The sequence below is a fragment of the Hibiscus syriacus genome, unplaced genomic scaffold (assembly GCF_006381635.1).
Source record: "Hibiscus syriacus cultivar Baekdansim isolate YM2019G1 unplaced genomic scaffold, ASM638163v2 tig00110472_pilon, whole genome shotgun sequence".
NCBI classification, from domain to species: Eukaryota; Viridiplantae; Streptophyta; class Magnoliopsida; order Malvales; family Malvaceae; genus Hibiscus; species Hibiscus syriacus.
This window is the reverse complement of record NW_024062752.1, coordinates 721,049-745,919: the sequence shown is the minus strand read 5'-3', so window position 1 is coordinate 745,919 and position 24,871 is coordinate 721,049. Positions and strand designations below refer to the sequence as shown.

General features: G+C 34.7%; 3 protein-coding genes and 1 pseudogene across 3 annotated transcripts; 3 read left to right on the top strand and 1 right to left on the bottom strand.

The window, feature by feature from the left end:
• Positions 1-5,763: 5,763 nt before the first annotated feature.
• LOC120127843 lies at positions 5,764-6,326 on the top strand. Its single transcript, XM_039145654.1, has one exon. It carries the CDS (start codon positions 5,807-5,809, stop codon positions 6,197-6,199), a length of 393 nt encoding a protein of 130 aa, XP_039001585.1. The 5' UTR covers positions 5,764-5,806; the 3' UTR covers positions 6,200-6,326.
• Positions 6,327-7,239: 913 nt separating this feature from the next.
• Positions 7,240-16,008, top strand: LOC120127844 (trafficking protein particle complex II-specific subunit 130 homolog). Its single transcript, XM_039145655.1, is given in 22 exon segments — positions 7,240-7,472; positions 8,013-8,242; positions 8,556-8,737; positions 9,143-9,326; positions 9,574-9,664; positions 10,116-10,276; positions 10,545-10,634; positions 10,736-10,897; positions 10,982-11,043; positions 11,189-11,279; positions 11,865-12,028; positions 12,181-12,394; positions 12,707-13,252; positions 13,338-13,547; positions 13,760-14,141; positions 14,281-14,316; positions 14,319-14,370; positions 14,447-14,531; positions 14,684-14,872; positions 15,077-15,367; positions 15,443-15,533; positions 15,651-16,008. Coding segments are annotated over 22 exon segments (3,753 nt in total). The 5' UTR covers positions 7,240-7,408; the 3' UTR covers positions 15,827-16,008.
• Positions 16,009-16,511: 503 nt separating this feature from the next.
• Positions 16,512-20,387, top strand: LOC120127840 (tRNAse Z TRZ4, mitochondrial-like). Its single transcript, XM_039145652.1, has 11 exons — positions 16,512-16,748; positions 17,075-17,164; positions 17,267-17,311; positions 17,400-17,454; positions 17,530-17,570; positions 17,692-18,066; positions 18,189-18,454; positions 18,521-18,641; positions 18,743-18,793; positions 18,893-19,296; positions 19,390-20,387. Exons 2-11 carry the CDS (start codon positions 17,090-17,092, stop codon positions 20,312-20,314), a joined length of 2,358 nt encoding a protein of 785 aa, XP_039001583.1. The 5' UTR covers positions 16,512-16,748; positions 17,075-17,089; the 3' UTR covers positions 20,315-20,387.
• A 2,239-nt stretch (positions 20,388-22,626) lies between these two features.
• Positions 22,627-24,220, bottom strand: LOC120127841 (annotated as a pseudogene).
• Positions 24,221-24,871: the final 651 nt, after the last annotated feature.

The window sequence follows — 24,871 nt, the reverse complement described above, 5'->3', positions numbered from 1 at the left end:
TGACCACCAGTTTTGTACGATACCTCTTCACTTAATTGTTACCATTTCGCTTGATTTTGAAGACCTGTTTGTTACCAATTGGCTTCCTTCCTTGTAGTAGTGGCACAAGGTATCATGTATTATTTTTATGAAGGGCTTCAATTTCTTCTTGCATCGCCATCATCCACAGTGAAACATCTGAGCTGTTTATTACCTCTTGAAATGTTGATAGCTCATCGTCCTCTATTAAAAGGCAGTATGCAATATTTCCTTCTATAACATAATTTGAGTGCCAATTGAGACGTCTTCTCACACGATCTGATTGACGAGTTGTTGGAGCTTCAGAACTCTCTGTTCTTGTTCATCATGTGCTTGTTCTACTTCCGAAGAATCTCCTTGTTCAAACTCCTTTTCACATGTATCTGTGTAGTCTCTGACTTTTCAGTGTTATTATCATCTTCTTTTCTTTGTAGCTTATCTTCTACAAAGATAACATCTCTGCTAATGATCACTTTACGGGCAGTGAGATCCCACAAGCGATACCCCTTTACTCCATCAATACAGTTTGGTGAGATGATCTCATATCATTCTAGCTGTCTTCTTCTCCTCAACGCTTGACAATACTTCATCTGCTAATGCTAGATGAAAGTTTTTCATAGCATTCTCGTCCATTTCGATCCATTTTTTGTCATCTATAAATCTACCAACATTTCACTGATAGCCGCTAGACAATCGTCTTTCCTCATGATGACCTTCATCTTCAATTTCCATAATGAGAAATTTCTCCCATTAAACTTTTTAATATCAAATTTCGTTGCCATAGATTCTATTATGGATAGTTCCCATTATTTCATTATCGTGAATAGTTCTCTAGAACCTTTAGAGAATGAGTAATACCTTCTTACTTTTTTATGTTGGAGGATCCACCTTTTGGTGGCAACCACAAAGACAATAAGTAGATATTACACACTCTAATATGGCTATTGATACCAATTGTTGCAGAATACAACTATCGGATAGAGCAAAATCGTAACTGATAACTTGAGAAAATAAAAATGAAGATAAAGAAGACACAAATTTTACGTGAAAAACCCTTAAATAATATAGGGTAAAACCATGGGCAAAGGTAGAAGAATTTTACTATGATAAAATATGAATTACAACTTCTCTCAATCTATCAAGGAGAAAACAATAACAATTCTCTCTTGATAAAAAGGAGAAAACAACTCTCAAGAAAACTCTCTAAATTCTCTAGTATTGAGAGAAAAGTAGAATGATTTAGGATGATTTTGAAGCTAAATGGGTTAGAGTATTTATAGTTGAAGCTTAAGGATTAATATTGTAAATATCCTAAAGTATAAGGACTAAATGAACAATTTTCCCATTCTATTTTTCAATAAAATTTGCAGCCAACTTTGAACCACCTACCGGCTGCCAAAGCCAATTTTTTTTTTTTGTAAAAAGGGTACTTCATATTAGAATTAACAAAGTACACCACCCTAAATACCTCATTAAAAAAACCCTAAGCCTAAATGGGGAAAAAGAGTGAACTTTAGGGTGGACTAAAATACACAGAGAAGAATCATTTATCTCAAACAACAAGCCGGAGACTACGATACTTAAACAACCCCAAACTATCTATACATGAATAAAACAACTACCCCTTGAATGAGATACTAAAAAGTACACACAACCTTACATTGACAATCCCTGCTAGAGCCTTCAAACCATAAAGCAAATCAACAATGTTCTAACAAGGGAACTGGACACAAAACCACTGCTCCAAAGAACGAAACAACAAGCAAGAAAACTAAAAAAGCAAGAAATATGGATGAACGAAAAAGGAACTTAACACAACGCATATGGGAAACAAATGCTGTTAGAAACCAGCTAACGCCATGCAGGAGATTTGCAACCACAGCCTGGAAGGCTCTCGGCAGACCGAGCAACGCACCAGAGCAATCCAAAGCAATAACAACACTCTGCATGAGGAGCCGTCAACACATCATCTTGAAAACGACTTCCAAATCAAGGAACAGAAAGATAGAAACTGCACTAATAACCGTCTCCAACAATCAGAAAATAAAATAGGCCAACACGATCAGACAAACAAACACAAACACAACCATTACAATAACACACAACAAAACCAGCAGCATCAAATCACAATGGAATCGGGACAGCGGACAAAGTCTTGCACGCTCTGAATCAAAGAAGGCCAGATGGACTTAGCCCAAACACCGATCTGAACCAAAGCTAAAATAAACATCTGATCAACCAAAAAAGAGCTTCCCTGAAACCTTATTTTGTTTCTGCACAGTCATATATTTCAAATCAATTCGAAAAAACCAAGTTTCCAAAGATCACGTAATTTCTTTTTAATATTCTGTGAAACCCACATCTGCAGCAAATCCTTAACATTGTAGGGAAACACAATATTAATTTGCCACACCGAGCACCAGCTTTGCCAAACCTTCCAGACACACTGACATTGAACCAGGACATGATTAACTGTTTCGGGAACTCGATTGCAGAAAGAACAAAGAGAACTATCATAACTAAAAACTCCTCGCTTTACCAGCTCTGTAGAAACCGACAGCCTTTGATGCACTGCCTTCCACACAAAACCAGAAACTTTTGGAGGGACGAATTTACACCAAACCACTTTCCAAATTGAATCTTCCATTTTTCCTGCTGAAGCCACCTTAGAACAAAAAGATTTAGGAGTGTACTTGGACTTTAAACAACAAAAGGGTTGGGATTATCATTCTTGAATTTAACTCCCGATATTTCGCTTGTGTCTAAAAAAATACATATTTTGAAATTGAAATAAAATATTAATTTAATTATTTCCATTCATTTAACTTGGTTAGATATTATTATTATAGTTTACGTTTTGCTCGATGACCAATAATCATTTCACATTGGCACCGAGGATTCCGACCCAATTCGCCGTCGAATTCTCGATTTCAATAATTCTTTGGAATTCTAAATACTTCTTGATGCAAATGACGGGTTTGACTTCAATTTTACTTCCATCAAATATGAACGGTGGTAGTATTTTGTCCGAAGTACCCTTGCTACTAGTAAGCTTGAGTTTTCAATTATAGTGTATAACGAAATTGCCTATAGTACTGTTCTAACGAGAATCTCTTCGAATTCGTAACATGGTTTCATCTTTAAAATTCTGAGTTTGTGTAGTTGTGTTTGTAAGATATATGTGCGTTGTTAATAAATTATGAAAGTTATAAATAAATATTATCTTATAATAACTCTATATTATTAAAAAGATGAAAATCTCTCGATCTTCGGTTGTTCAAGTTCCGACTAAACAACCGCTATTTGAATAGACATATTTATAGAGCTTAATTTTTACACGGTTATTAAGTAATTTTTCTTATTTTATTCCTTTGTTGTATATATATATATATATATATATATATATATATATATATATATATATATATATATATATATATTATCAGTATAAATCGTGCGTGTATGATGAATTTTAAATGTATACAGTGATATATGAATACATATACAGAGATGCAATGTACATGCGAATACTTGCGATATACGCCTATGTTTAACGTATACATATGCGATAAAAATGAATATGTAGAGGTGAAGGTGACTTGATAAGAGATTGACAGTGAATCTATTAATCCATCTGTATATTCTTTTCACATTAATGTTAATGTTTTAGTTAACCTTTGATGATGTGTTCAGAAATTGACATTTGATTCTGGCAACAGAAGAGCAGCCCTGGACCACGGAGAATCTGAAGTAATGATCTAAACTCCAGGCTGTTCATGGCCCATTTTATTTTATTTCCAATTTTTCGTCGACCTAATTTGCAAAATAATTATAAAAAAAATAATCAATAAACTTTACAGTTAAATCGGTTGTCATAATCAAGATGTAGTTGCACAACTTGCAAAGCAAAAGAGAAAATTTCAATGAATAGGGCTGTACTTTTCCCAAATAAGAAAAGGATCATATAGGCTGTGTAATTGAGGGTGGCATAATGTTGACAAAGTCGGATCCTAGTTGGAATAATATCATATCTTCACAAAACACATATGATATTAGACATTAGGTACGTTCAAACTCAAATTTTCTTATGTGTTGCAATTATAACAATATCAGTTGTATTTGTTTTTAAACATCAATAGAGTTAGAGCCAGGGAGCAAGCAGTGGTCTTGTCCCTGAAATAAAAAAAATAATTCATTGTAGTCCTTAAGATGTCATGCACTTGTAATTTAGTCCACTAAACAATTGCACTTTAACTCCTTTAAATATATATAAATTCACCTTGGCCTCTTAACAGAAATCATGGTTTCGTCTTTCTTTTTAAACAACATATTGTGAATTTAAGTTGTTGTAAAATGATCTTCTATTATTTAAGTAGAGTAAAAAATAAAAAATAAAAACTATTATTTAAGTTGTTGTAAAATAATAACGTTTTTTTTAATGCAAATTGACAGTTTTGAATCTTCTGATTAGATAAAATAATATCAGAATTTTGAATAAATTGTATTTCCATTTAAGATTACTTTAAATATAATTAAGGTACAATTAGAAAGTTGTTAATAAAAAAAAAAAGCAACAATTTGCAGTCAAATGTGACAAAAGGGAAGATATTCAACAAAGGGATTTGCACATGCACAGCTGCAACAAGGCTGGATTGGCAGTGAGTTTTTGCTTTGTGTGGCTTGGATGAATTTGTGGCCAATACCCAGCAAATCATCTTCCCATTAATCACCACATATATAATATAAAAAATAAATTTTAAAAAATACAATAATCCCATAATTTTATTTACAAAATCGAATTTGTAGGGACAGTGATCCGATTAAATCTTATAAAATTGTAAAAAAAAATTATACAAATTATATATATAAAAAAGGGCAGACAGCTTAAGGACCAAGATGAGGGATGGGTCTTAGGTGCCTGCCTCAATTGATGAGAAAATGAGACAACTCAAAAGCACTCTCCATTGAATTATTAGTTTTGATTTTTATTTTAAGAGTTGGCCTAAGGTCCAATGCTTTTTGATTAAGAAAAGCCCTATATAATTATATTTTTGGCTTTCAAAACAATATGTTACAACAAATTTGGAAAAATTACCATCAAGAATCTTAATAATGAAAAATTATTAAGTAGTGGCCCATGAAATTTAATATAATTGATTTCAAGACATGGAATTTTAATGAATTTAGCTTTTGATGTGGGAGCCATAATTCATTAGTGGAGTTGGATTAGTGAAAGGGGTCCCTTCATACTTTCACTACCAATATAAGCATTTATAACTCATAAATCACATGCACAATTCCTTCTAATTAAAGCCAATAATCAAACCGAGTGCCAGCCAAAAGCTAAGGAAAAAAGTGAAAGTTGGTTTAATTATGAATTTCATCCCTACTTTGTGAAATTTTGAAAAGTTAATCCCTCTAGTTTGATTTTTCAAATTTTGGTCCTTATACTTTATGAAACTAAGAAGTTAATGTTGAATAACTAACCTGAATTCAACAATTTATATACATGGTTAACACTTTATGTTTAATTAATTAGCGAAATTCAACACTTTAAATTTTGATAAATTGAAGGAGAGGGACTAAGTTCTCGGTTTCTATAAAGTAGAGGGATTAAATTCAGAATTAGACCATGAAGTCAAAACATTAACAGTTATCTCCATCAAATGGTCAAAGTTTCCGAAGTCCAGTTATAAGAATCAAAGAAACAGCCTGCCAAGAAACCACCAAATAAAAATAAAACCGGCATCTATATAAGCTTAGCAAATTAATATGAACAAAGGTATGAATGACCAATTCAGCTTTACCAATTAATATACTCAAAGATCACCTGCTCATCAATATGCAGCTGACCATCCTTGAGAGACGACCTACACGAGGTTTGAAAATTCCGCCACCGGCCGGAGAAGCGGCGGAGGAGAATCGGGGTGGTAGGAGAAGTTACATAGCGTCATCGTCATCATCTTCGGGACGTCGTCCGAGGTGTACGTGTTCGGGCCGTCTGGGTTCGGTACCTTGTAGCAGGCATGGTTACATGGTGCCAAAACAGAACATGAGGAGATATGGTGGTAACAAGGAGATATTGAGGAGGGCATTGGCACCACCAAATCGGAAGATGACTCTTAGGTGGTGGAACTTCAAGCCAACACCGAGCAGGCTTTCTAACATGTCTATGGCTTAAGGTTCTGCAATTCTTTTAGAAGTTTTGACAGTAGGGAATATATGATCAATTGAAGCATATTGAGAGTATTGTGTAAATGATTTGATTGGAATGGATTAACTTTGATTGCTTTCCCCAGATTTTACAATGGAATTTCAGCAATTTCCTTTTTCTGGTATTTTGGATTGCTTTAGCTATCTTAAAATCTGCTCATAAAACATAAACAGTTAAATCAGATATTTTAGACTCCTTTGATATATCTTTGAAGTGTTGTCTGTCGGAAAATTGGTCGCGAAACCGAGCTTTATTCACATTATCTTAATGGTTCTGTAAGGATTTCTTTGTGGAACCCTTAGCAATTGCAGGGTATGAAACTTCTTCCAAAGAAGCCTACAGCAAAATGCAGTAAGGGAAGATGGTCTTTTAGTATTTACTTATGCAACAATATACAACAATAATTTGGAGGTCTCCTATGGAAGCTGCTCTTAATTTAGTGTTGGGACAGCCTACTATCTTACCTCCCCTTACCCCATTACATATGGGAAAAAGGACAACCATTTTATGTTTTTTCTGGGAATTGAAAATTATGTTATTTGGACTCTTTTTTTATTTTTATATATGTTAAGTATAATATCCATATTTAAAAAAATATTTATATTAAACTTTAACGAGTCAAAATAACCACGTTCGAAATTTAATTTTAAAGAAATTACAAGTATAAGTACAATTATAATCGCAAATACAAAGAATACAACAACCTAATAAATATAATTGTAGTCAACCATTACAAAGTACTAACGAATTAATAAATCTAATATATTCGAAGTTAGACCAAAGTAACTTCGGATGGAGTTTGAAGAGAGTAAAGCACAGAATTTGCAGGCTATTAGAGAGAGAGGTAATTTGGGCTAAAAATAAAGTCTTTATTTTTCAAGCCTATTTAATTGGGCCTAAGTTAAACTGTTTGAAACATGGACGACGACATTAATCAGGCCCATCTGACACTTGGAGAAAGCAGAGCTTGACGAGGAGCACGAAGCGGAAACACTAGATCCTTGGGGAACTAGAATGAGAATCCATCGTCAGAGAGAAAGAGAAGAGTTTAAGCATAACCGAAACCAACACTCCAAATCTCAAACTCAAGCACAAATTTGATCTTTTCTCTACACAGTTAAGCATTTGGTCTATGGATTTCGTAAGTTTCATATAGATCGGAAAGGAAGAAAGAGAATGGCGAACTATTTAGCTCAGTTTCAAACAATCAAGAGCACGTGTGGCCATCTCGTCATTGCTGGTAAGTCCCTTTTTTTCTTTTAACTTGAATTGAACTCTTCAAATTTAACTTTGGGTTTGAGTGTTTTTGGAATTTTTATGTTGTTGGGTGGGTGAGATCAGGAATGCCGTTACTTTACAACTTGATTTCTGATAAGGAAATTCTAAAGGTTGATGATACTTGGTGGTGTTTTGAGATTCCTTAGTTGATTTTATGAAGTCAGTACTTGATTATAATTTCTGGGGATTTGTTAGAATTACGGTGATTTAATTGATGCAGCTACTAGTTTTGTTTGTTTTTATCAATGTCAGTGATCGTCTGATAAATTTTATTGCTTTAACTTTTTTACTGATCTTTTGCCTTGTGGATCGGTTAGAAGTATGGAATGCCAATGATTCATGGATATCTGATCTATCAACTCCAAAGTTTGCTGCTTTTCTAGTTGTTTGCATTTATAGTAATTTGTGAACCATGTGTTCGAATTAGCTGGCACAAATCTTGTTATGATCTTCTCCTAGCTACAGATTTCTATCTAACTTGTTCGCGTCAACTGCATTGCAGTTGAAGATGTCAGTGATTTGTGGCCTACAATCAAGAATAGTTTTGAAGAGCGGCTACCGTTCAAAAGAGCTTCCTTAATTAACAAGACCCGGAATCCAGTGTTTGTAGAGAATTTGCCGGCTGAATTCATATTAACCACTGATGCAAGACTACGTAGCAGATTTCCTCAGGAGCAATATTTATTTTGGTTCCGAGAGCCATATGCAACTCTGGTTCTTGTTACATGTGAGGTACATTCAATATAGGTTATGGCCTTTTATTAAAGACTAACGGATTTTTAGATTCACGACCACACTTTGAGAGAAAAAAGATAGTTCTTTGACTTCCTTTATAACATGGATCATAACTCTTCACCCGAGCCAGTATAAGTAACACTTAGTTGTGTGGGCAAACTTTTGTTTCCATGATGATATACTCAGATTTTTCTTGGCAGCTTCTAGTTCTTTTTTCTTTCTTTTATTAGTTTTAGGCGAATCTTTTTTCCCTTGTTCATTGTCCATTTTATATATTTGCTTATTGTTTTATTGGCATTCTTCTTACCAGGATCTTGATGAGTTCAAGACCATTCTTAACCCACGCCTGAAATTAATTGTCCAAAATGATGAGCGTGAATGGTTTATTGTATTTGTGTCTAGAGCCCATCCAAGCAATGATCAGGCCTATAAAATGGCAAAGAAAGTATATGCCAAACTTGAAGTTGAGTTTAGCTCCAAGAAGAGGGAAAGGTAAGGTTGCAGCTTTTATATATTCTAATTGATGGCATGACTAGTATAGTAGTATTTATTCTGCCGCTAATGACTTTAGCATTGAAATAGTGCTGTATAGGTAGCACTCAAGTGTTGGTTTTAATTCTAAAGTATGGCTAGAGAGTATATCCCAAATTTGCTATGATTTCCCCCTCCTCTTAGTGTTGTTGGTTTTAAATCCTGCCCTAAAGATTTGTTTCTTTGGTATGTTAAGCATTATTATTATTTTGCATTTAACAAAGAACTCGATACTGGGTGATGTTTCACCCATGTTACAAACCTTTGGAAAAGAAAACTGTGGTGAAAGTTTGACAAAGTAGCACCCTCATTGAAACTGGTGTTTGATTTTTTCTTTTCATTTTCTGATACTCGAACTATTCTTAGGTGCTGCAAGTTTGATGTACATGGTCCTGAAGCAAATTTTTGGGAAGACTTAGAGGCCAGGATTATGGAGTGTGTTAGAAATACTTTGGATACACGCGTACAATTCTATGAGGATGAAATACGCAAGCTTAGTGAACAGCGTTTCATGCCAATTTGGAACTTCTGTAATTTTTTCATTTTGAAGGTTTGGTCCTCTTTTCAAAGTTAAAGAATAGGGTATGACCAACATTGATCCAGGGAAAAACATTACGATTTTCCATTTTCTAGTTTTTTATGTCTGAAGATTGTGAAAGAAACATGAACTTACCCAAGAGGCCTAAGTTAAAAGTCTATTTTTACCTTTGAGGGATACAATCGTATTAAGCTACAAAAAATATACATTTTAAGTTTATTTTCTCTGACTACTGATTCTTCATTTTTCATTTACTTAGGAAAGCTTGGCGTTTATGTTTGAGATGGCTCATCTTCATGAGGATGCCTTGCGTGAATATGATGAACTAGAATTGTGCTACTTGGAAACAGGTGTGAAATATATATGTCAGTGTCTTAAGTGTCAGCTTTATCTAATTTTCATTTTTCCGCTCCACATCATTTTAAAAAAATTTATTTATGTTTCCAAATTGCATTATGATTTTGTATAAATAAGAATTCCCTATTGTAATGTGAATATGAGTGGTACTTATAGTCAAACTCCATTCTCTTGTAGTGTTTAACTTTTACCTACAATTTTCATACTTAGAAATTCAGCAGCCCCAAAATATTAGTGGTGGCAGATTGTTAATGCGATATGTCTGCATACCTCAGCTATTTATTTTCCAGTTCATTGGGTAGATAGGATATCCGAGGGCATTTGTTGTACTGGCAAATTTTGATTGGTAATTATTAAGGATTTGTCTTGAAATGCTCCTCTTTTATTTTGAATTTTGGTAGTTTCTTTTGGGTATTCTTGATCTTATTTGATATATAAGTGCAGTTAATATTGGTGGCAAACATAGAGAGTTCGGAGGACTAGACCATGGTGATGACCAGGCAGCACTGCTTATTCCTGGAAACAAACCATTGACACAGATTGTTCAAGATGACTCGTTCCGTGAATTTGAATTCAGACAGTATCTCTTTGCATGCCAATCAAAGGTCGGTACTGCTAACTCTTCATGACTTACCTTACATCATAGTCTGACTTTGAGACTAATTTCTACTAGAATGAATTTGTTGTCTATTGCAATTTTTAGAACTTTATCAAAATACCATTCTCAAAGGGGTTATTTGGAATTGTATGGTTAATTAGCCTTCTTGAAATGTTCTGTAGGTGGTGCTTTCTTGTCATTTTTTTATTTGTTTCATAAAGCAGTTGGCATGTCTGTGTTTTTGCCTAAACCATGCCCCACTGATTAAATTGCAGCTCTTATTCAAGCTGAATCGTCCTTTTGAGGTTTCTTCAAGGGGTTATTCATTTATAATTAGTTTCTCAAAAGCCCTGGGATTACACGAGGTACATGATGACGTTTGCTTTTGTCTGCAACATTTTCTTAACTGTTTTATTCTCCTTTTTTTTAAAAAAATCTGAATCCTCTTCTCTTGGGATTATTGTAGAGTATTTTACCCTTCTGTATGCGAGAAGTTTGGGTAATCACTGAATGCGTGGCTGTAGTCAATGCAACCAATTCTCAATATAGTGAAGGAAATGCGTCCCCTGAAATAGAAAGGGAATTCTATCGCCTTCAAGGTGATCTTTACTCATTATGTAGGGTTAAGGTAATTTTTTATTTCTCATTTTAAATTGAATTTCATTTGTCATATTGTTGAACGTCCACTGAAACATATTGATTATTGTGGCAGTTCTTGAGGCTTGCATATCTAATTGGATATGGAAAAGAGATAGAAAGGAGTCCTGTTAACAGGTATACATCCAATTGTTAGAGATCAAGTCCACTTTTGACTTCCAATGAATTTGGTTACTTGCTACCATATTTAAAGAAGGCTAGTCACGTGGTCAAGGCTGATGTTTGACTATCTCATTGTTTCATTGCCTTTCTTTTTGAGCAGTGCTTTATTGAGCATGCTGCCTTGGCCCAAGCCAGCAGTTTGGCCTTTGGTTCCAGATGATGCTGCCTCTGAGGTGCTTCAGAAAGAAAAGGCAAGTTATTGTTCCACATTTGTAGAACTCATAAGACCAGCAAAGGAACACATCTGTTTTTTGGGAAAAAAGTTACACCATCTTAGTAAAGATTTACGTGTTCTCTCCATCAAACAAGTACCGTATGGCTTCCATTTTTTCCCATATTGTATTTTCAACATTCGTAACCTTATAATTCAAAGTTTATAAACTGCTGATAAGGATATGGATTTGTTGATTAGATCAACAATGGAACATTATAACAGCATAGAGATTTGAAAATGAAATAAATAGTGGCTAGAATAACAGTTAACCTTTTTCAAGGTAGAAGCTTTTAATAGATCAACTTAGAAGCATCCATGTATTTTGATGTCTTCATGCTTCAAATCCGCATAAAAAGGTTGTTTCTTTGTGTTCTTACTTTTTCTTGCTAAAACTTGTGAAGGTACTTTATGGTCCTACCATCGGAATAGTAATATTTTTCTAGATTTTTAAAGCAGCAAATGAATGTTCTCATGGCTGTAGGTTTAGGTTCTATGCGTTACACAACTATATTGTTCATTAATGTCTATTTTGCTTTTAATCAGCTATACTTAATTGGTTCAGATGATTATGCAAGAAAATCCTAGAGTCAAGCCCTTTGGCATTGAGAGAAAACCCTTGCCACTTGAGCCTACTGCCCTTATACGCGAGGCAAATCGACGAAGGGCTTCCCTTTCTGCTGGAAGCCCATCAGAGATGTTTGACGGCAAACAAGGCTTTGCTGATGGGTAAGTAAAGCTCAAGAAACAATGCAATGTTGCTTTAGCAATTTTTTGAGAATGAGTTACTATTAGATTGGAAGTTTTCATGTGAAGAAATTTTTTACCTTTTGTTTTTAATTAATGGTTTTTATGTCATGTTAATGTATGTATGCTGACAGATCAGCGACGGATGTATCATCAAGGACATCCCCATCAAGAAAAGCACTAGCAATTTCGATGTCTCGTACTTACTCATCTGCTGGAAGTTTTGAGGGCTCGGTCGATAGACCCATGAAGCTTGCTGAAATTTTTGTTGCTGCTGAACGTGCTTTGATGCAAACAATTTCAAATCCTGATCTGCAGAAAACTTTGTCATCTATACAGGAGATTGAGGTATCAAATTGAGGCTAGATGCATGTGAACTGTTCATGTTTCCACCTTTTGTTTTTGTTTTTGTTTTGTTTGTTTTTTTTGGGGATGGGGGTTGGTTTGGAGGAAGATTTTTAATCCAAGTAACAAAATATTACACCTAAAACACATTCTCCTTTGGTTATCAGTTGGAGGTACCTAGTTTAGACATTAGATCTTTGTTCATTATATATTCCAGGATTTAGTTGACTTATGTGGCGGGGTACTTATATTCAATATTTAATCTACACCTTTTGTCTAATTAATCCCTATTTGGGTTATGGCGGGTTATGGTAGCAAAAATATATGGATCTCACTAAAGGTGCTGCTGACAATTACCATCGTTCTTGGTGGAAAAGACATGGAGTTGTCCTTGATGGTGAAATTGCAGCCGTCTGCTTTAAGCATGGGAACTTTGACCTAGCTGCAAAGTCATATGAGAAGGTTTGCGCTCTTTATGCGGGTGAAGGATGGCAAGATTTATTGGCTGAAGTCCTGCCCTACTTAGCTGAATGTCAAAGAATACTCAATGACCAAGCTGGCTACCTGTCATCTTGTGTGCGGTTGCTTTCACTTGATAAGGGATTATTCTCAACGAAGGAACGCCAAGCTTTTCAGTCGGAAGTTGTTAGTCTTGCACATAGTGAAATAAAGCACCCTGTCCCTCTTGATGTATCATCTTTAATTACATTTTCCGGAAATCCTGGGCCTCCTTTGGAGTTATGTGATGGGGATCCTGGTACCATATCTGTAACTGTTTGGAGTGGCTTTCCTGACGATATAACTCTTGATTCTCTTAGTCTCACTTTGATGGCTACATTTAATGCTGATGAAGGTGGTAAGGTATGGTTTCTAAGAGAAGATGATGCTTGTATGTTTTAAGCTGTCATAGCATGATATTGACTTGGTTGTTTGAGGCATATTTCAGTTAAGAAGCTCTACTGCCACTATACTAAAGCCTGGTAGGAATACAATCACCTTTCCTTTACCTCCACAGAAACCTGGTTCTTATGTCTTGGGAGTTCTTGCCGGACACATTGGACACTTGACTTTTAGATCTCATAGTTTCTCCAAGACAGGTCCAGCAGATAGTGGTGATTTCATGAGCTATGAGAAAACGACCCAGCCCATCTTGAAGGTACTCTCTCTCAGATTTAATTACCGTCTTTTGTGTTAATATGGATTAACAAAAGTTGAGGATAATAATCTTCATAATCATTTTGATAAAGGTAACTGTTTCTAAATGTCAAAAAGTACAGGTTGGTGAAATTCACAACTGTAATATCACAAAGCAATTTGTTCTTTTGTTCTTTTTCTTCAGTCTTCTAATTGAACATTCTCTTTACTTAGGTTTCCAATCCAAGACCTCTAGTTGATCTATCTGCAGCTATATCGTCTGCCTTGCTGATTAATGAAGCTCAGTGGATTGGAATTATATCGCAACCGATAGACTACTCCTTGAAAGGTGCTGTCATGCATATTGATACTGGTCCGGGTCTGAAGATTGAAGAGTCGCATTCCATTGAGATGGAAACCTACAGAAGTGCTGCCCAGAATTCGGCTGATACGTCAAATTCTGGTGATGCTGGGAAAGATGGTAATAAAGATTTTGAGCAACTAAGTCTCCTTGATGGTAAAATAGAGTTTCCAGATTGGGCCAGTGATGTGACCTCAATTCTTTGGATTCCTATTTGTGCTATTGATGATAAGCTTGCAAGGGGGTCATCTTCAGGTCCAGAAAATAGACTAGAAAATTTCTGATGGTTTTAATTTTGATTACATGTTTGTTAGTATGCAAAAATATATGTTTCTCCATGTGTTTGCTACATCTGTTGGCTTGATCGTTTATTTGATGTTGCGTGCTGTGGCAGGGCCCCCGCAGAAACAAAGTATTGTGGATGGAATGCGGAAATAGCTCTGAAACTTGAGTTTGGAATATCAAACAACCAGATCTATGACAAGTATTATTTCTCTTCTGATTTTGAATTTGAATTCTCTCTAGCTGAATTTTATTAAATGGTTTATAGTGATATGCAGAACCATAGCTTTGCATTTCACTGATCCTTTCCATGTGAGCACACGTGTTGCCTATCAATGCAATGATGGTACTTTGCTTTTGCAGGTATTATGTCCTTGGTTTTCAACCACATTCATGTTTTTATGCTTTTGCAGGTCTTGTTGTATAGCATCTGAAAATAGCATTTTGCATGTTACAAATTTGACATTACTCTTCGTACTTTTTATGAAGCTCGTTTTGGTTCATGTTACTTGCAGGTAACACTGCACTCCCAAGTGAAGGCCACATTAACTGTTAAAGATGTTTGGCTTGATTTTCAAGATGGATTTATTCATGCTGGACAAAGTGATGGAAGACCAGTTTCTGCCTTTTTTCCACTTGTAATATCTCCAAATTCAAGATCGGGACTCCTATTCCGAGTTTGCTTGGGGAGGGGATTGCTGAAGGTACATACATCTTGTTTTTTTAGGATAGTATCAAGGGTATAGGGCTGTAACCTTCCACATCTCCGATTCTCAACTTCTTTTTTCGCATTAAAATTTCAAACAGAGGTTGTGCATTATTCTTATAATAGTATCATCGTCGAGCTCGTTCTACACCCAACCATATTACCTTATGTAAAGTAATCAACTCTTGCTTTTACAGATGAGAATAAGTTGCAACCAGAAAGCATATTAAACATCAGCTACGGGATTGCTGGTGATAGGATCATTGGGGCACACCCACCAGCGGCTGCAAAATCAAATGAAACTGAGGGTGCTAGTCACGAATTAATCTTCCGGAGTGCTATAATCTTGCAGCGACCTGTCCTTGACCCATGCCTGGCTGTTGGTTTTCTCCCTCTTCCTTCTGATGGTCTTCGAGTCGGGAAACTTGTTACCTTGAAATGGAGAGTTGAGAGGTTGAAAGACATCGAGGAGAGCAAAGCTCCACAAAACAATGTAAGTCGAAATAATCCTATTATTGGCCAAACCATTGACTTGCTGAACTCAAGTTTACGTTGTACTTTTTGACAGGATGAGGTGCTGTATGAAGTGAGCGCAAATCACGATAATTGGATGATAGCCGGAAGGAAAAGAGGGCATGTTTCTCTCTCCACAAAGCAAGGTTTTCAAACTGCTTCCATTTTCACTTCTTAATGATAAGTCGTGATGGCTTCATCGCTGAGTCAAGAAAGCACTTGTATTATCATATTTGTAATCGCCATTCTACTTCCAATTTCAGGTTCAAGGATATTTATTTCCGTTCTATGCATGCCGCTGAATGCCGGCTATGTCCACCCCCCTCACCTCGGGCTACCGGATATTGACGAGGCAAATATAAGCTGCAGTCCTGCCGGACCTCACCTTGTTTGCATCTTGCCTCCTGATCTTAGTTCATCTTTCTGCGTACCGGCATGATTGTCATGGATTTTCATCTGACAAGTCAATCTCTGGTCCTAAAATTTCACTATGTTCAATGAAAAACTGTCAGATTTAGATTTAGACCAAGTTTTGTTCGTTCATTGTTTTTTCTTACAATACTGTAATGTGTTGTGATTCATGTACAGAAGAATGGTGTGTCATTGTAATGTGCAGACCAATGCGATTTAGTTACATACGGATTTATATTAATATAAAGTCTTTGATGAAGTTGTCAAGCAAGCAGCTAAAAGTTCTTAGTTAATCATTCCCTTATCATGTAAGTATAAAATTCTCTTTCTCCTTCTCCAAGTAGAAATTGTAAAAAAAAAAAAAAAAAAACTTTAACGGAGTTAATATCATGTATTATTTATACATCAATTTAATTGAAGTAATTAATTTTTATTAATATAAAATTAATTGAGATAAAAATATTTTTTATCAGTTATTATTAATAATATTGTGGGGGTATTTTTATTTTTTATTCTTTTATATATAATCTTTAAATTAAAATATTAATGACTATAAGTAATAAATCACTATAAGACAATTAAAATATTTATATGGTTTATAGATAAAAATCGATTATTTAATATTGTAGGCTAATAATTTATTTTTGAATTTTGATGATATATCGACCCAAGAGTACCACCAGTGATTAACCCGCCTGATTTAATTTTGGTTTTTCTCTCATCAGCAAAGGCGCCGTCGCTACCAAGGAAGTTATTGCGCGGTTTTCTCATACTCCTTGCCCTGTTAGTAATCCCTTTTTTTTAGTCAAAATGGAGAAAACTAAAGAAGTCAGTTTAACGAAGGTAGGGCAAATGGGACAGATAGAAGTAGTAAGCCTACTCTCATAAAAAATGTTCGAGTCAAACATCATACTGCTAATTCTAACAGCAGTACTACTGCCTATATTCAGGTATTTCTTCATATTTTTGATCTTTTTATCTTCCTCACAAATCTCTATTTTTGTATAATATTATATGTGTTTTTTGTTTATAGGTTGATAATCACGTTTGATTCTAGAAATTTTAATAGATTTTAATGAGTGAATTTGGTTAAGTTCGTGTTTTATGTTTCGATTACTTTTAATTTTCAGAACCCTCTATTATATTTAAAAATTAGGTATTCTGGAATCTGGAAATATTTTTTAGCGGTTTTCTTTTTTACTTGTTAGGATTTTGCTTTCTAGACACTAATTGTTACATACATAAATTGTGTTGGCTGCTTTTATCTTTGTTGCAGATTTTGGGTATTGGAATGGATACTCACGATACAATGCCTTCGGTTTTACTTTTCTTTGACAAGCAAAGGTTTATCTTTAATGCCGGAGAGGTAAATAATTCTTGGATTATAACGGCATTAAAAACGTTTACTTTTGTTTGTTTGAATATTAGGTAATCTCTGTTTTATCTTAATACATTGTTGGTATAACAGGGCTTACAACGTTTTTGCACCGAACATAAGATTAAACTATCAAAGGTATTGTGCAGATCATATTGTTACAATTCAAAGCTTTGTTTATGCATACATCTCTCTATTTGCTACCAATGTTATCGATTCTTTGCAGATAGATCATATATGCCTTTCCCGTGTTTGCTCAGAGACAGTTGGAGGACTTCCAGGTCCGTGTTTCAAACTTTGGACAGAAAATTTGTGATTATGTTTGGTTAAAATGTGTTATTTATTTTTCTTTGTAGGTTTGCTTTTGACTTTGGCTGGCATGGGAGATGGACTGTCTGTAAGTTCCAATTGACTTAAAATGTCCAGTTTATTTGGAATAATTCTTAATATTTATTAACTAGTTTGCCAATGTTACCAAAATTTATTTTAACTTAGTTGTTCCCTTGTTTTCACCAAAGGTTAACATATGGGGTCCTTCGAATCTCAACTTATTGGTCGATGCTATGAAGTGCTTCATCCCTCATCATGCCATGGTTCACACCAATCTCATCTCTCATACTGGCCCTCTTCAAGTGGACAGCTTTCACAACTGTGCGTCAGTAGCAAGCAACTTTAAAGATGTTAAAATATCAGCCATTCTCTTGCAGCCGAATGGGGTCGAAGATTCTGATGTAAAGCCAAGTGATGTGTCAGTGATATACGTGTGTGAATTAAATGAGAGTAAGGGGAAATTCCACAAAGAAAAAGCTGATGCTCTTGGCATAAAAGTTAAGACAAAGTTTAGGGAATTGACTGAAGGAAAATCAGTCAAGTCAGATTTGTTAGATATCACAGTGAGTTCATCAAAGTTAACAAGAAAATAGAAAATTATTCTTGTTTTTTCTTTTCATTTTTCTCTGAAAGAAATTTGTTTCTTGCTTTTAACTATGTACATTCGTTTTATGTTGTTGCTTAGGTTCATCCCAGTGATGTAATGGGTGCTCCTGTCCCTGGTCCCGTTGTGATTATAGTTGACTGTCCAACTGATTCTCATGCACAAAAACTTACCTCCACGCAATCTCTTAATGATTATTATTCAGATTCAAGTTGCCAGTCACAGAGCTGCAAGATTGTGAATTGTGTTATTCATTTAGGCCCTGCTTCTGTTGTCAGTAGTTCCCACTACAAGAAATGGATGAACAAGTTTAGTTCAGCACAGCATGTTATGGCTGGATATGCAATGTGAGTACTAATGATTTTTGCTTAAATCATTTGATTGGTTCTTTGGAAGATTAATGTTGTTTGCAGGAACAAAGTACAAAATCCAATCCTAAAATCAAGTGCAAGAATCACCACGCGCCTTAGTTACTTATGTCCTCAATTATTTCCACTCATGTCTTCAACATCAGACCACGATTTTACACAAGAGGCATGTTTTTTTATGCTAGATGAAGTTTATTCTTTAGATTGGCGACCGTTGGTAAATATATTTTACGAAGATTGTAAACGTTGTTATGCTTGCCTTTGCAGGATTTGACTTCAAAGCTTTGTAATGGCGTCTTTGCAGAAAATCTCCTAAAGGTGTGTTCAATTATCTTTGAATTGCAATGATAGTATGTTGTTTAACCTATTTATCAGCTGTCTTTTGAGTAATAAAACTATTTCGACTGTGTTAAACAGTTTATTTTGCGCCCTCACGCTCGTCTTGGATTAGATAGATCCGATGTTCCAAGTCCACTGGCAGCATCAGCAGTCATTGATGAGTTACTTTTAGAGATTCCAGATATAATAGATGCTACACAACATGTAAGCCAGTTGTGGCAGAAACCTACAGCAACAAACAAGTGTGCAATCTCTTTTCAAGATAGTAAAGGTTTGATTGACGAACCAATCTTGGATGAAAATAGCCATCCTTGTTGTCTGGAAAATATACGAAGAGACGATCTTGAGATTACATTTCTAGGGACTGGTTCCTCGCAACCGTCTAAGTATCGCAATGTCACTGCTATCTATTTCAATCTTTTCTCTAATGGAAGTCTGCTCCTAGATTGTGGAGAAGGAACCTTGGCACAACTAAAAAGAAGGTAACATTACAAAAAATCTTTTAAATCCCACCTTTGTGATTTCCAGTTTCCTTCCCTTTTATTGATACAGCTGTTTATGAACCTTGAGAACAGATATGGCAGTGAGGGTGCTGAAAATGCTGTAAGACATCTTGCTTGTGTTTGGATTTCTCACATCCATGCTGATCACCATGTAGGCTTAGTTCGGATTCTTACCCTGAGACGCGATTTGTTGAAGGGAGTGCCACATGATCCATTGATTGTTATAGGGCCATCACATCTTAATCTATTTTTAGATGCATACCAGAGACTTGAAGATCTAGATATGCAGTTCTTGGATAATAAATCCACAACTGTAACTTCATGGGAAACTTTCAACTTCGATAACGAATCAAACAAAACAATTACGTCAACTTCATGTCTCGAAGAAAGTTGTTTGCAAGGCAGTTCGAAACGAATGAAACTCAGTATTCCGATTGACAATGTTGCAACTTCTGCTTTACTAACCCGTCTGAAGAAAGTTCTCAACAAAGCAGGGCTTGAAAGGATCATCAGTTTTCCTGTCGTGCACTGCCCCGAGGCTTTCGGTGTCATCCTGAAAGCGGCGGATAGAATAAATAGTGTTGGAAAAGTAATACCGGGTTGGAAAGTTGTGTACTCTGGCGACACTCGACCATGCTCGGAAACGATAGAAGCATCTGAGGGAGCTGCCATTCTTATACACGAGGCAACTTTTGAGGATGGCATGGCAGGGGAGGCCATAGCAAAGAATCACAGTACAACAAAGGAAGCCATTGATGTCGGAAACTCAGCAGATGCATATCGGATCATTCTTACACACTTCAGTCAAAGGTACCCAAAAATCCCTGTATTGGATGAGCTGAGCATGCATAAAACCTGCATAGCTTTTGACTTGATGACTATAAACATAGCTGATTTGCATGTGCTCCCTGAAGTGATTCCGTACCTGAAACTGCTTTTCAGAACTGAGATGTTAATTGATGATTCAGATGATCATATCGTAGAGGCAGATTTATAATTGTATCTCCTTTTTGTTATTTAATAAATGATTTTTGAATAGGATGTTGAGAAAAGAAGTTTTTGTTAAGATTTTTTTTTTTAAATAATCTTTTCCCTTAAATTTCACTTTTATATTTAGATGTTATTGTTTTTGCCCATTTTAGATGTGTTTTTTTATGTACACATTTCTTAACAATTCCCTCATAGTGAAGGGAACCTGCAGTTCACTCTTGTGATGTTATAGTTTTAGCTATAGGTCCACATACAAATCAAATGATACCAATTTATTTATTTAAATATGACTTTCTTTTGTTGCTATGTATTTTTTTTTAATAATACGGTTAGGAGATGATATTTAAGTCATGCTAGTCTAATTTGGTCTGAATTCAAATTAAATATGATTCTTTTAGATAATATTATTGAGAAAAATAATCACAAACTTCAAAAAAATTAGTTTTCATGAAATAAACATAGAGGATACTTTGGTTTCATTGAAAAATATATTTAAATTTAGTTATAAAATATATAAATATTAGGATCAATTATACTATCTCTCTTTAAATTATGACTCAAATTCGAAATTGGTTAATAAATTTAAACATGTTTAGCTTTAGTCTCAATGCATCAGTAGCATAACAATAAATTTCTCTTATTAGCCGAACTGCTAGCTTGAACATTAAATTTTTATTCGAATCTAAGGTAGAACATACACCTATTGCATAGATAAGTTGACTTTGAAATGTTAAAAACCATATTCAAATATAGCTGAATTTTGCATGTAATAGATACACATGCGTTTGAAATTTGATTATTATGTTTTAAATATATTTGTTATCATATTCGATATAGTATTCAACTCTTAAGTTAAATGGAAAGATTTGATTGATCTTATAGTGATGTTTTAATGATTTGGTTAAAAAATTAAAATTTGAAATTAATATAAAATCTGTTGAGAGAACAAACATTTTATTTACAAGACAGGGACAGAAACAGTAATAAAGAAGGGGGGTGGAAGTTAATTGTTTGAATCAAGATGCTTGGTGGAGAGACATTATAGGAAGACACATACACATAACATGGAGCAATTAAATGTTGAGAGAAGAAGGACAAAGGCAACAAAAGCATGGGCTTAAGGCTTAAATGTTGTGGCCAACACATGCTGTAATTAATGTGTTCTCTGATTTTTTTTTTGTTTGTAATTCAATCATAAATTAATTATTTACGTGCAGCATTCTTCAGCTTTTTCTTGCTTCGATCTCAAGAATTGTAAGATCTAATTACCAGCAAAATTGTTATTTTAAACAAGTGGTGAATGCATAGATTCTTTAGCACATTTATGAGCTTCTTTTTCTTGAGGTAATATTTTATTTTACATGTTCACATTTTTAAATATTATTAAAAATTACCTTTATTTGCATTGCAAAAATTATTAAAAAAATATAAACATTTTTAAAACAATATTATTTTCTATATATTTATAACATAAAATTTTCTAATAATATCACATGATCTTATGAGAATGTATCATATCGGAATTTAATGAGTATAACAAAAATTAAATACAAGAATAATATAATACATTAAAAATAATTCTTAACAGAAGATCTTAAATATTTAAATCAACAAATATATATTTTAAAACAATATTCTATTTAATTTAACTTTAAACTTAAAATAAAATAATGATGAAAAAATATCTTCTTACTATTAGATTTGGGAAGAAGATAGAATTTGATCCATATATGATGGAGAAAGACATGACAACCCCTTACCCTACACCATTTATCACATCTAATTCACAACACCCACTAAGCCCATCACACTACTACAAGCATCTCCATCTCTCACTTCTCACCTTTTTATTTTCACCAACATTATTTTTCATCTTCTTTATTAAACATACTTTACAAATAAAATCATATAATGCTTTATTTTTTATTTGAGATTTTTCAATACCTAATAATCATATTAAACATCGATTGAGTTTAATTCCATTAATATTATCATTGAGATTTTCAATACTTAATATTACTATTGATTAATGCACATAAAAATATTAAATTAAATATAACTAAATATTCAATATCTTTTAATTTAAGAATAAATACTACTTAATAATCACCTCATATTGTATTTTAAAAATAAGAAATAATATAAATATTATATTAAACTATTAAAAAAGTATCTTATAACAAACTTATTCACAACATTTGCTTCAAACTACATTAGTATATTTATCAATCCTGAAATTGATAACCATAGTATATTGCATAGCAAAGTATATTTTCAACAAAAAGAAACATCTGGCTTGGCTTGGCTTGGCCTCCCCGGAATTTAAGTTGCCAAAGTAACTCGAGATTTTTATGTAAAATTTCCATTCCTATTCCGTTATATATATGTATATATATAACCAGTAGTAATATTTTGAATTTCAACTTCAGTATTTTCCACGTCAGCATCTCCAGTCCAGGCGGACTTCACCGGAACCCACGACATGCTGACTCGGCTTTCGAAACGATACCATGTGGCTGCTAACCATGAAGGCAGTTACACGTTCGGAAACCCTAATGTCTTCCATCTTTAAATCCTGCAACCGCCGCACGTATTCCGGCACGTGGAGGAGGTCCCAAAGAACCCCCACCCCGCCGGGCTTCAGCACCCTCACCATCTCCCCCAACACCCTCATCCTCTCCGCAGCCGCCTGCACCGTCCGGTGGCCGTACTCTTTCCCCACGGTGTGCACGAACACGGCGGAAACCACCACGTCGAAGTAGTTGTCCCCGAACGGGAGGCTCCTCACGTCGCCTTCTCTGCAAGTCACATATTCCCCCACACCTGTTCCAATTTTCAAATCACCATTTTCAGCAAAAAATAATAATAAATTTATTGATTAATGAGGAATGAGAAGAAAACGAAGAGTCGCAAACCTTCCACGTTGGCGGTTCGTAGAGTAGACAAAGTGGTTCGTTTAGAAGGATCCAACCCGACGACCCGACCGGAACTACCGGTCTTTTTCAGTTGGGTAGCCACCGCATTGAGAAGGATTCCTCTACCGCATCCGATATCAAGCGCCAGCTTCACCGTCGACCAGTCATTAACGGACCCCACCATCCGCTGCGCCATGTCGTAATGCAACGGCCCGGCGGAGTAAAAGAAGTTAGCCGCTGCGAAAAACAAGCACACAGCCGAAATCGCCGTGACACCGCCGCTGAACCCGCAGCGAAACGGGCTGCTCCCGGGCTGGAGATGAAAGCTTGGAAGAAGTGGAATATGGATTCGAAGTAAAAAGGAAGAGGAGGGAAAGTAGTGAGAAAAAAAGAGCGTGGAATAGAAGGAAAACGAGTGTTTGCCACTGGTCATGCCGTAAATAGCATAGATCTGAGTCCAGTCTCTGCTACTATTGCTTTTCCCCATTTGATCTCTGCAAAGCTGAAAAGCAAGAACTTGAAAGCAATCTGATCCACTCTCTGTTTTCTAGGTTTCCGCTGAATTGCTCTGATCAATCAAATTAAGCTCATTTTATTTAAAGAAATATGTTGGGTGAGTGATCCAAGAGCTGATCTCTGAAACAAAGAGAGAAAATATGAGAGAAAACAGGGTATCATCCAAACTCCAAACAGAAGAAATAAATAAAAGAGAAGAGCAAGAGGACAAATGGATCACAATTTATGGTAGTGACGAAACTGCAAAACTGTCAGCGGGATTGGCATTCAAAAGGATAAAATGAGAATTATCTCATATGCATCCAACAGAAATTTATTTTAAAAATTTTCACGCGCTTTCAAGATCCTTTTTACGGGGTTGATTTTATTTGAATTCTTTTGGGGAAAAGAGAAAAAATAAAAGAAATTTTATGAAAACTCAAATGGGGTTTGGAGTTTAAAAATGGAGTGGGAACACTGCGCGGATTTCTCAGAGAAAGAGAAGGAAAATGAGTATAATTCTCTATTTTTGCGGTGATGGGGAGATTTGTTAATAAATTATTTAATCTTTAAAAAAAATAAGTATGATACTTTCTTTAGTAAAAGGTGAAAGAATAGTTCGTTTTGTGTTCACGATATTATCTAAACTTTAATTTTTTAATTCTCCATATTATTTTAAAAAATGGGTAAATTTTACATAAATCTTTCAACTTTAGATTCTATTTGTTTTGGTCACTTAAATACATGACTTTTTTTTTCAAAAAAAATGAATTCCTTTAACTATCATCAATCATTATTGATTGATTTAAAATTTTTATTTTTTTATTTTTTTAAATAAAAAAATAAAAGTTAATGCATCTAATCCTTACATGATGTCATAGTATCTGTATAAAGAATATTCAAAAATTATGACGGTAATGAGTCAAAAATAACTAAAAAATCATCTGTAAGATATCCATCTTTACAACGAAATTCATCATTATATTTGCTTCAGGATAGATTTTTAAAAATCAAAAAGCATACTTTGTTATAGAGACTCGTAATGGACCTTGCCAATGCAAAGGATTGTTCATGAATGGAGGAGAGAATAGTTGAAGAGCTTCACAACTATCAGTCTGCATAGTAATTGTTTAAAACCATGTTGTCACACTATT

What these genes read in the sequence shown, in the direction of transcription:
- LOC120127843 (XM_039145654.1), top strand. Translation starts at nt 5,807, where the DNA reads ATGACCAATTCAGCTTTACCAATTAATATACTCAAAGATCACCTGCTC.
- LOC120127840 (XM_039145652.1), top strand. Translation starts at nt 17,090, where the DNA reads ATGGATACTCACGATACAATGCCTTCGGTTTTACTTTTCTTTGACAAG. An exon ending in GTTATGGCTGGATATGCAAT is followed by an intron (nt 18,455 to 18,520) that starts GTGAGTACTAAT and finishes TGTTGTTTGCAG; the next exon opens with GAACAAAGTACAAAATCCAA. An exon ending in TTGCAGAAAATCTCCTAAAG is followed by an intron (nt 18,794 to 18,892) that starts GTGTGTTCAATT and finishes TGTGTTAAACAG; the next exon opens with TTTATTTTGCGCCCTCACGC.